We start from the raw sequence: 12,404 nt of genomic DNA on the forward strand, positions 1-12,404 counted from the left end.
AATTAAACACACATTCAAATTTTGGTTCTTGCAATATATTTCAAAAAAGTTGAAATAGTAAAGCATTTACCTCTTTGTCATGTTGCCATTCCCTTTCACAACATTTAAAACACAATTAGGGACAGAAGTGATGAAGTGTTTCAGGTTTAACTTTGTCCCATTCGTCCTGTAAACAAGTGTTAAGGTAGGCAATACTATGGGGTCTTCGTTGTCGCATTTTCCGCTTCAAAATGTGCAACACATACTTGTCTTTAGGAGACAAGTTGGTACTGCAGGTAGGCCAGTCAATTACCTGTATCCTCTTCCTCCGCAGCCAGGACTATTCTGTGTGCAGAATAGGGTTTTGCATTTTCTTGTTAAAATATCTCTACAAAAGATGTCTTCAAGCCCAGAGAAGCAGATGGCTCCTCCGGACACTATAAACATAGGTCTTCCTTTTGGCACATTACAGTTTTCTCTGGCATTTGTGGATGTAACGACGTATAGTGGTATTTGGCAAAAGTTTGCCAAAGTAGTCCTGAGCCCATGTGCTGATATCGCTTTATAGATTAATGATGATTGATGATGATAGATTAATGATGCAGTGCTGCCTCTCTCATCACTTCTCTAAATTACTTAACCTGAAATCTACAGCGTGGGGTTTATTACCTCAATGTGCTTTTTTTTTTTTTTTTTTTTTTTTTTTTTTTTGCTGAAGCTGTTCCAAAGCAATACATAAAAAAATGACCACTAGGTGTCACTGTAGACACATTTTGAATCTTCAACACATTTGTTTTCGACTGTTTCAGTGTTTCATGAAGCCTCGCTTTGCCCACCACTATTATCTTTGGTCCTAAATGACAAGACCTTTCTTAGATGCTTGTTTTGTACCAAATCATAATTACAATCACCTGTTTCAACTTGCACCATTATTTAACCAATTTACCTGATTACTAGCTATAAATTGCTCCTGTTCCAACTTTTTTTGAAATGTGTTGCAGGTCTGAATGACAGAAAAGGGTGCATATTTACAATTGAAATAAAGTTTACAAGTTAAAACATTAAGTATTTTGTGTTTATATTGTCTGCAATGAAATACTTTCTTTTTTTATTTGCGCTTTCCATACCGTTCGAAGTTTTTCTGACTTGGGTTTGTACTTGAAGCTTGTTATTTCATTTTATTTATTTATTTACTTATTCATTTATTTCCAGCTTGCAGGAGTTGCAGTGATGGCTGTGGGCATCTGGACAGTAATTGAGAAGAGCGACTACATTAGTCTGCTGTCCTCAAAGATTTATGCTGTCTCTGCCTATATACTTATCATGGCAGGGGTGATTGTCATGATTACTGGAGTTTTAGGCTGCTGTGCCACCTTCAAGGAACAAAGACGCCTACTAAGAGTGGTGAGAAACATTAGTAATTGTTTACCTTCTCTGGAGCACTGTTAAGGGTTGTGTTTCTTTTGTTTTTTTGCATTCAACATTTATGAAACCCTGTTTAAACTAAGATAAAATGAAGGAATAAAGAACTTCCAAAGTGCAATGCAAAAACATTTGTTTTAAAAGAGCAACATGTAACATGCAATACATGTTATAAGTAGGCCCACACGGAATCTGTGCGCGCAGATTTTCCGCAGATTTTTAGCCCATCATTAATTCTGTTTATTTACTTGAGTAAATGTGTGCAAATCTATATTTATTCAGTTTTTTAATTAATTACAGTAATATTATTGCTAATATGAAAATGTTCATCTGATTTATATACAGTGCCGTTTGTACAGTAATATTTTCTGTCTTTTAGTAGATATATGAGAGACTTGCTTTGTTTACCAGATAAAGTGAATCTAATTGGATTTACATTTTAAACATTAAATTCAAGTTAAAAATATTTCTTTTTTATTTCATAAATTAAGGTTTTAGTTATGATACTCCCAAAATAATTACGCAGAAATCCACAGATTTTTAGCAAAATTCTCAGCAGAAATGGCAAAAAACGTCCGCAGATTCCGTCTGGCCTTAATTATAAGATATGGATGCACCAGGGTGGACGGTGGACCTAAATAATTCCCATAAAGGAGAGGAAACTCGCTGAAGTTAAGGACAACATGACTCAAAGGAATTTAAAATGCAGTTAACTGCACAGTTGGTTGGTTCTTGTAACAGGACACGCTGTGCACTTGTGGCATTGTGAAAAGTTCAGATGTTTTCAACTACCTGAATTTTAGGTACACCTGGTAAAAGCAATTTCATTGCACCACAGAAACAAAGTGAGTCATGAAACCGTGTGATTTGTCTGTCTAATCTTGTTTGCTTTTTGATTTTCATGATCAATGGGTCCTACCATGGTTCAGTTGGCTAAATGTTTACTGGTTCGTGCAAATTAATAGTGCTCATTGTTAGGTCCTATTTCAGTTGACCTGTAGCCTATTATCCAGTTTTAATACACTTTTTAAATATATGAAAGAATAAGAATAAACTATTAACTTCCTTAAAGGGCACATAGGTTACCCCTTTTTTCATTTTTAATATAAGTCTTTTGTGTCCCCAGAATGTGTCTGTAAAGTTTCAGCTCAAAACACCCATCAGATTATTTATTATAGCTGTTTGAAGTGTCTATATTATAGCTGGAAAAAAGGTTTTGCTGTTTTTTTTGTACTGGCCCTTTAAGGCTAGTCCTCCCCGTCCACCGTTCCCACGTGCCTGTCAGCAATCGCCACCCTCGGCTGCCTCAGGAAGCAGATCTTAAATAATGTGTGTAAGAAATACTACAGTAAGAACTTTAACCATTACTATTCGATGCATTTTTTTTGTGGATTTGCAACAATGAGTCACACACAATGTCATTACAAAGTTCACGCACACACACAGCAAGGACACAAACACATAGCGCACACACATACACACACACGCACAAACGTAGCGCTGACATACACACACACACATAGCTCAGACGCGGACACACACACACACACACACACACACACACTTAGCTCAGACACGCAGACACACACACACACACACACAGAGAGAGAGAGAGAGTGTTAAGCTTTGCACTCGTTTTGCACGCATGTGACATGATACTGGTAATATCCACTGCTGTATGGATATCTCTTATATTAATGTATTTTAATAACCGTGATTGAAGCGTCTTCCTTTATAATTGTTCTGACACGCGGCTGTGCTGATTAAGTGCATCTGAAGTGAATCTCTGTAATTCATGACACAAATGCTCTGTTTTAAAACATTTTAAACTTGTAAATCTCACTCTTGATCACGTTTGATGATGATTGATGATCCTAGCGAACTGAACACACCTTTGGGCTGCTTTGCACTCGTCCTGTCTTGATTATATGATTATACACATGACTACCGGACATGTTAATGCACGCAGCTGTCAATCAATGTTGGTGGGCGGGGGGACCGCTCTCCTACGTAAAGTTGCGGTCGATCTGAAAACAGCTCCAATTGGTCCACCGTTTTTATGTTGTTAAATTTGAAAAAAAGGACTTAGTGTGTTTATTTCACCCCAATATGACAGTTTATACACTATACTTACACACATTTCTGTCTAAACAGCTTGAAAAGTAAATTTTTCACCATAGGTGCCCTTTAACTTCCAGTATATAGAGAATTGGGAATATGTCATTAAAGCACAATGCATTCTGGGAAGTTGGGACATGGAAATATTTTATTGGTTTATTGTATATACAGGGCTTGGACAATGAAACTGAAACACTGGCCAATTTAGTGTTGGGGGTTTCATGGCTAAATTTGACCAATCTTCATTGATTTTACATTCTACTAGTACGAACAGTATGTTAAGGTTTAATTATCAGAGCAATATCACAGTTTTGCTTAAAATATTGCAATTCACACAACAATATGTGTTGCATATAAACATGGGTGACATATCAAAGGACAAATTTTTGGGGCAATGTCAGCGTACCATTCCCACACTTCTTGAAAGAACTTAAAAGTACTTGAATTTCAGACATGGATTCAAGGCCTGGAAAGTACTTAAAAACAAATAGGTCCTTGAAAGTGTTGTAATTAAATTTGTTTATAGTATGATTTAAACAATTATCTAATCAATTGTCTAAAACCGATTAAAAAAAGAGAAATCCCAAAATATTTTTAATCTCATAACACTGACAGATAAGTTCCACATTTTATCAATATTTTAGAAACCGCAGAAATCAGCAGGCTTGCATTAAACAATTTTATTAAAGTTTTTTGGACATGACTTTTTTAAAAATGTTTTTTGATGTAAATATTAAGTGTAAATATTAAGTGTAAAATGTTAAGTGCAGTAAGGACTTTAATAGTGCTACATATGCTGGGGTATGAATTACAAAAGTGCTTGGTTTAAAATTAAGGGTGGTTTAATTAATGGGGGGGAGGGGGGAGACACAGATGTTGCTATTCAACATCATTAACCCAAAACAAATCATTAAAGAAAACTGAATCATTAATCAATGTGTGCTTCTGGATGTCTTCTGGTGATTCATTGCTGGTTCTTCTCCATTCTGATTGCTTGATCAGGATTCCACCGAGGTTGAGTTGGAATTGTTTTGAATATAAAGACTTGATTTGATGCCGAAAGACTCTGAAGAGTGAGAAGGCAAAAGCCTGGCCTAAGGACCTAGGTCACACTTTGGCTGGTGACCAAGTGAAGCAGGACAGAGAGTTAAAGAGTGAAAAACAGTTGAAGAGCAAGAGTTTAAGAGAATGTGAATTGGTCATGCCATCCTTAAATAGGGTTGCTGATGTCACAACTCAGGGGCTGAGTTGGCCAATGGGAAGTTGCCTTCTAGCCAGTTTTATAGCCATTTGTTTAAGTCTGGTGATTTACATATGCTTGTTGGATGGTGCTCATAGAGAAATGTAAAAGATTTTAACATGTGAAAGACATATTAACATGTGTGACAAGTACCAAGATACAATGCATACAGTTGTTCTTTAAACCACATTAGCTGTGCATACATGCCAAACTTCTGTGATTGTGTCTGAGTGCAAGTTGTTAAGCAATACTTCTAAGGGTTTTAAAACTAAGAAAATTGCTATACCACCAGTAAATCAGCAATAAACTCTATTTAGCACGGACATAGTATTCTAACTAGGTCACAAAGAACATGAGCATACACATACAAAAACATTACATACGTTCTAGAATATAGTAATGGCTATTTTAAAAAGGTCCAATTCTGAGAGTGGTTCACATGTGAGTGTGAAAGGCTTTGAGGCTTGTCTATCAAGATCGTTACCATGGTAACTCAAATCTGGGTGTGGATCTTCCTCCATCTCTTACAGCAATATTAAATACTATTCTGTTATAATGCATTCTTTAATTAAAAAGATCATCAAGTGTATGTCTAATAATGGACATTCTGTCATTTGTGCTAAAACGCAATGTTGTTTGCAAGCCACCCACAAGAGCTACCACGGTGTCTAGATGCAAATGTTGTGGCATCACTTTTTTTGAACATGTTATTAAAATTAAGTTTTAATTAACAAATCATGCTTTGCATACTGTCTAAATGTGTCCCTCTTGGTCAAATTATGTACACAATAAAAAACAAACTAACAGCAGTGTTTCAGTTTACAAGTGTCCATTCACTTTAGTTCAAACTATATTTTTCTCTTTTTTTATTATAATTTAGTATTTTAATTATATATTTGGGATTGGTTTAGTTTGTTATACAAAATATATAAAAAATGTCTGCTTCTGTCCTACTGTTTTCAGTATTTTGTTTTACTGCTGTGTATATTCCTGCTGGAGATCCTGGCTGGAGTTTTGGCCTACATTTATTACCAACAGGTTAGTTATTTTATTAAGCTTTATTTCATTCATTGGTTGCTATATGTTTGTGTTCAATTTAATACTTGGTTAATGTTTTAGCTAAATGATGAACTGAAGGAGAACCTGAGGGAGACGATGGTTCAGAAATACAATCAGTCTGAGCAGGAGCATGTAACAAAGGCTGTGGACAAATTACAGCAGGAGGTGTGACAGCTACAGTATTTGTTAAAATTCCTTATTTACTCAAGTAGTGTTGTACTAAAGATTTCTTGTCCTTCTGTCAGTTCAAATGTTGTGGCAGTAACAGCTCATCTGATTGGGTGGACAGTGCTTGGATCCGCTCTAGTGAGGCTGATGGTCGATTGGTCCCTGACAGTTGCTGTAAGAGTCCAGTCAGAAAGTTCTGCGGTCGGAGAGACCACCCCTCGAACATCTATAAAGTAGAGGTGAGTCACTTCAGAAATCACTTCTTTGCACTAAACAACGGTGTAATTATTATTTTTTTTTTTTGTGATGTTTCTGGTGGAAAAAGGCAATTCTGCACTGAATGAGCATTTGCTCGCAACACTTGTTGTAGGAATGCACAAGATTCTTCTCGCAAGGTGCTGCAGTCGTAAAAAAAAGCAATCTTGTTTCTCCCCGAGCATCTAATCTTCCTATTCTGCAAAGCCCACCCTCTGTTTTTTTGCTGGTCCACTGCCATGTCCCGCTATATCCACCGGCTACCCACCCGCAATTAATCATAATGTATTTTTTTATTACCCAGCCCGCCCAACCCACGGATTATCCCCAATGCCCATGCATATAACTGCCATCTGTGCATCACTATCGCGCATGCACTCTGCTCAGAGCCTCTGACAGGACTGTTTACATGGCGCAAAAGTCCGTGCTTGTCGAGGAGTGACATGGAGCCAATTCGCGAATCACAGGAAATTATGTTAGGACCAATCAGAGCCTCTTGAGGGCAGGCCTTTCAGAGGAACTAGGAAATATGACGTAATGTCGTTTTCATGTTAGCTGAGAAGCTGTATATAACCAAAGTAAGACATATGAAAAAATAATGGGATTTTCTACAAGTGAAGCATGTGCACACATTACTGTGCATCTTATGAACACAACCAAGCCTCAAAAATACACTCCGGACCACCCCTTTAATTTTGTAATAAACCATTTTGTTGTTTTTTTTAGGGCTGCATAATAAAACAAAGACTATTGTTGTGCACAATTTATCAGCAAAGTTGGTTTTGCAATCAGTGCAAATACTTTATTCATTCATTCATTCATTCATTTTCCTTCGGCTTAGTCCCTTATTTATCAGGGGTCGCCACAGCAAAATGAACCACAAACCATTCCAGAATATGTTTTATGCAGCAGATGCCCTTATAGCCACAACCCATTACTGCAAAACACTCTCACACTCATACACTATGGCCAATTTAGTTTGATCAATTCACTTGTAGCACATCTCTTTGAACTGTCGGGGAAACTGCAGCACCCGGAGAAAACCCACTCGAACAGGGGCGAACATACATGCAAACTCCACACAGAAATGTTAACTGGCCCAGCCGGGACTTAAACTAGAGACCTTCTTGTTGTGAGATGACAGCGCTAACCACTGAGCCACCGTGCCACCCGGAGCAACATTTACTACATAAATATTACACAATAAGCTACACAATATCAAATTCCTAATTACAGTTGATTTTATTGTGCAAAAATTAAATTTGTTTGATAAGCTCTGCCTCTGCAAAAGCTTCTACTTCACTGACTCTTAGCATATAAACCATAAGCGTGAGCTGCGATGGCGGCCCTTTCCCACCTCCTCCGCCTCAAAATCATTTTAAAGTTGGGCGAACTTCGTGTTGTAACTTTTGCTTTTTGTCGCTATTAATACACTCACTGCGGGCTACACATAGAACAACTTTATTCTCTCCAACAACACCAGTGCGCACCAATAATATCTAGCTGCAGGCCCGCAGAACCACACACGTTTTAGGCACACACAATCTGGCACACACAATCTAGGCAACCCATATATGGTTACGACGGATGTTAATGTTATTAACGTCTTCTTGCACATCGTCATCGATATATTTTGATATATGTGGTTAATAAATATTGTACACAATAAACAATAGTGTTTATTTCACAAATATTGCGATCGAGACGGGCAAATGGGGAGCGTTGTTTCCGATCACCTTTCAATATAATAGACTAAACCGTTTTCTATCAGTCATCACGGATGATCTGTCATTATTATCTGATAGAGTCAATATCGCAGATACTCGTTTGCTGGCCTTGCTGAAAGATCTAAATTGGACATTTTTATTTTATATAATGGATTCATTTATAATGAAGGAAATAATAGCAAGTTAATATAGGCAATAATACATGTTACATGTAATAAATGTATAACACTATATTAATATTTTACTCAAGCGATTTAATAGTGTGTATTTGCTTAATTTTCTAATAACTTTAATTAATGATTTCCCACATTAAATACTGTAGTAGGCCTAATTTATAGTAAGCAATATATTGTTTTTAAACCAAAATTTAGCAATAGAAACAAATTAACTATTAATAATTAATCCAAAAATAATAATAATATGTAAATATATATATATATATATATATATATATATATATATATATATATATATATATATATATATATATATATATATATATATATATATATATCTAACAGCTGTGACAGTTTAGTAAAATAAATTAGTTTATAATCAGATAATCAGTTTATAACTATATTAAATATTGTTTAAATGATTAACACTATAATAATTCATTTTAATGTGACACGTTGTTTGCTTTTTATATTTTACAACAAAGTGATTTTAACCAATATTATGATAATATTAAGATCCAGAATTAGTTTATTACACTTAATCCTACAATTAGACGGTCTGACGGTTTTCTTTTTGTATGTGGACACGTGAATAAAGTCATAAGTGTCTTTAACCAATTATTTTTATTTACATAATTTGGGTTCAGAAACTGCAGAGATGTTAAAATGATCGTTACGATATAATAATAAGGACTGAAATGGGAAGCCATATTTGTGAAATTTAATAGGTGGCGATAATGCTACTACACACACACACACACACACACACACATCAGGGCCATACCTATTACGTAAACTGCGGGGGGGGTAAATCTGGACTTAACCATTCACTGCTTATATTACGCTTCACAGAGCTATAAACAAGACAGTTTCTTCCATCGTGGCTAGTGTGGCACAGATGCTAGAACCCGTGTTTATGGATGCATCGTAAATTGTAAGGCAAGTGAAAAGACATGAATTGGATATGGGTCACAATTAAAAGAACGTGTAAACGGACAGACAAAAAAATCTGATATAGGCAGTATCAGATGTATACTGAATTGGGCATCAAGACCTGACAGTGTAAACGGGGCTTTAGTTTGTGTGGGGTAAATTTATTAACCCTTTTTTGACCTAACGTTACACAGCGTACGTTATGTACTGTTTCCATGGCTTTAAATACCTGGCTAAGTTGATACTAGAATACTAGTTGATACTAAAATAACAGTAAATGATGAAGATTACCTCACATTGAACTTATCTAATATAAATGTCCTTATCCTTGGCTGCATTAACAGTTTAGCTTTGATGTTTTCACATTAATGTTATAGTCTCTGCTCCTGCTGACCCTGCAATTAGAAGACCATCAAGTGATAATCCATTTACACAGGCAGAAAAAGTAAACATGAACAAAGAAAGGAAAGATGAATGCCACAGGGCCGTTACACATTTTATTGTTAAAGGTTTGCTGCCTTTTTCTACTGTGGAGAAAGATTAGATTTACTGGATATGCATTTTTCAATGCCTAGAAAGGAACCAAAAACATAGTCAACATAAGTCCATGTGATAAGTCATAAGTGGTTCAATCATAATTATATAAGGCTGCGAGAATACTTCTGTGCACAAAGTAAACAAAAATAACTTTATTCAATGATTTATCCATGGGAGGATCAGAAAGCTCTTGGATTAAATCCAAAATATCTTCATTTGTAGATAATTAATGACAGAATTTCAATTTGTGGGTAAACTAAACCTTTAAGCAGCAGTAAGCCTCACAAATACTTAAAATTGATTGACTTAAAACTGCTTGAACTTTATTAAAACTGTTTGCACTAATATATTGTGTTAACTACACTTTGTTCATTTTGTGCTTTTGTTCCTTTGTTTATTGGTCTTAGAGATAAGCCTGCTGTGAAAAGTGTCACGAACATCCTGAAAAAATAATCTTGTTGAAATATATTTCTTTAAATAAAAGTATCGAAAAAAGTATCGTTCGGAACTGGTATCGAATTCAGGGTATCGGTATCGAAAATTTTGGAACGATACCCAGCCCTAAACATAAGCGCAGATGTCGTTAAAATTATAATGTCTTTTGGGAAGTGTTCCTGGCTCTGGTTGCCCTGAATAATGCAGACTAACAATCCCTTAGAGGATTTCAAAAGCAACATTTTCTGAAAATATCAATTAGTTCTAAATTATTATAATAATGAGAATCTTGATAACAGTTGTGGACCTCATTGAACAGTAAAAAACTGAGGTAGTTCATGTCTTTAAATACTTGTGGAACTGATTATCTGATCAATGGTCATGAAGGAGGGAGTATTCAAATAGTGAATATTATTTGTTTAATGCTATGTTCAAAAAGCATTGTTTTACAGTGTTGCCTTATGCTGTGGTGTTGAGTTCATTGCACTCATTCACAAAAAAGCATTTTAAATATCTTATGGACTAACTTGAGTGTTAGTCGTATGTCATATGCTATATGTATCATTCATGCATTCATTTTCTTTTCGGCTTAGTTCCTTTATTAATCCGGGGTCGCCACAGCGGAATGAAACCACCAACTTATCCAGCACAAGTTTCACGCAGCGGATGCCCTCCAGCCGCAACCCATCACTGGGAAACACCCATACACACCCATTCACACATATACACTACGGACAATTTAGCCAACTCAATTCACCTGTACCGCATGTCTTTGGACTATGGGGGAAACCGGAGCACCCGGAGGAAACCCACACGTACACAGGAAGAACATGCAAACTCCAGACAGAAACGCCAACTGACCCAGCCGAGGCTCGAACCAGCGACCTTTTTGCTGTGAGGCGACAGGACAACCTACCGCACAACTGCGTTGCCCAAATGTATCATATGTGATATTTTAATTACAGTTTTAATGATGTGTGAGCTGACATTTCTGTCGAAGTGAGCTGTCACTGACTGCATATAAATAAATAAATACAGTTTTAAGAATTAAAAAGCCAAAAATCTTATGAAATGTAACAAAATTACTTTAGGTAGTAGCTGTAGTATTTGTTAGTTATAATCCAAATAATTATGCTGTCAGTGCACTGCTTGATGTTCATTAGCCAATCATTAAGCAACTTTATTCTACTAAATTAGAACGAATAAATGTGTTTTAGTCATAGAAGTTATATTTTTGTTATTTTACTATTTTTTTTAAGGATCAGTTCACTAAAAAAAACAATTTTTTTTTTTTATGGTCATACATACTGTGAAACCATGATATTTTCTAAGACTGTGATAATTTCATATCATTACAACCCTAACCCAGGGTGGCCAGAGAGTAAGTTATGGCATAATTTTCATTTTTGAGTGAACTCTTCATTAATGTTGAGTTATTCTTTTTTCTTTGTACTTAATTGGATGCTTGTTATCCGGTTGAAAAGCTGTTGTCTTTGTCATTGACTTTTTCCCTTTCTTTTTCAGGGTGGTTGCATCACAAAACTGGAGACCTTCATTCTGAATCACTTACAGATCATTGGTGCAGTTGGGGTGGGCGTTGCCTCTGTTCAGGTCAGACTTAAAAATGTGCCCTTTAACTGTGTTTTCATGTATAGATGCTATTTCAAGTTTACTGTAAATGTATAATATAAAAACATAGAGTACAGTTACATCATTTAACTTTATTTATGGTTCGAAACGTATGACTCCTGTTCCTTCGATTGACTTTACCATGTCTTAATGCATTGGTCAGATGTAAATTTGTGTGTCTGTCACAATACTCGGATTTGTGATCACTGCATTTTGCTTTTGTATTTTAAAATAACCTTTTTTAATATTTTGCACTTTAAAGGTGCCACATACTGCATTCATTAAATAAGTTAAATTGTTCTCTGATCTGATCTCTAAGTCTAGATAGTAGGTATGTGACTTAGAGAAGTTTAAACATTTTCCAAGAATCAATAAGGACCCTCCTTATTGACTATATTAGCAAGGATTGGGAGCTCGGTTCTGGGCAGCTCTCAATTCTCTCTCTCTCTCTCCCACTCTCCCATATGCACACAGACGCACACACAGCATTATGTACTCTAAATGTGCAAAATAATACTTCATTTATCAAACAATATTTTTTTATAAAAAATAAAACAGTGTTGGAGAGGTTTATTTTAGCATGGCGTGAGCTTTCTAATATAAAGCACCAGACAGAGTAACCTTTTCTGTTCCCGTTATTTTGTTGTTGGTGGTGTTTTTTTTTTTTTTTTTTTGAAGCCATAAAGTAAAGACAAGTGTTAATATCAACCTCTCCATAAACAGATG

At 35.7% G+C, this 12,404-nt stretch overlaps 1 protein-coding gene across 1 annotated transcript in view; it reads left to right on the top strand.

The window, feature by feature from the left end:
• cd151l (CD151 antigen, like) overlaps positions 1-11,750 on the top strand; it is a 20,243-nt gene extending 8,493 nt beyond the window's left edge. Inside the window, exons 3-7 of the mRNA XM_056478519.1 lie at positions 1,192-1,383; positions 5,723-5,797; positions 5,879-5,983; positions 6,064-6,225; positions 11,574-11,750. Coding sequence (XP_056334494.1) covers positions 1,192-1,383; positions 5,723-5,797; positions 5,879-5,983; positions 6,064-6,225; positions 11,574-11,735 — 696 coding nt within the window. The 3' untranslated portion in view covers positions 11,736-11,750. The remainder of the gene's footprint in view (positions 1-1,191; positions 1,384-5,722; positions 5,798-5,878; positions 5,984-6,063; positions 6,226-11,573) is intronic.
• Positions 11,751-12,404: the final 654 nt, after the last annotated feature.

This window comes from Danio aesculapii, chromosome 18, assembly GCF_903798145.1.
Source record: "Danio aesculapii chromosome 18, fDanAes4.1, whole genome shotgun sequence".
Lineage (NCBI taxonomy): Eukaryota > Metazoa > Chordata > Actinopteri > Cypriniformes > Danionidae > Danio > Danio aesculapii.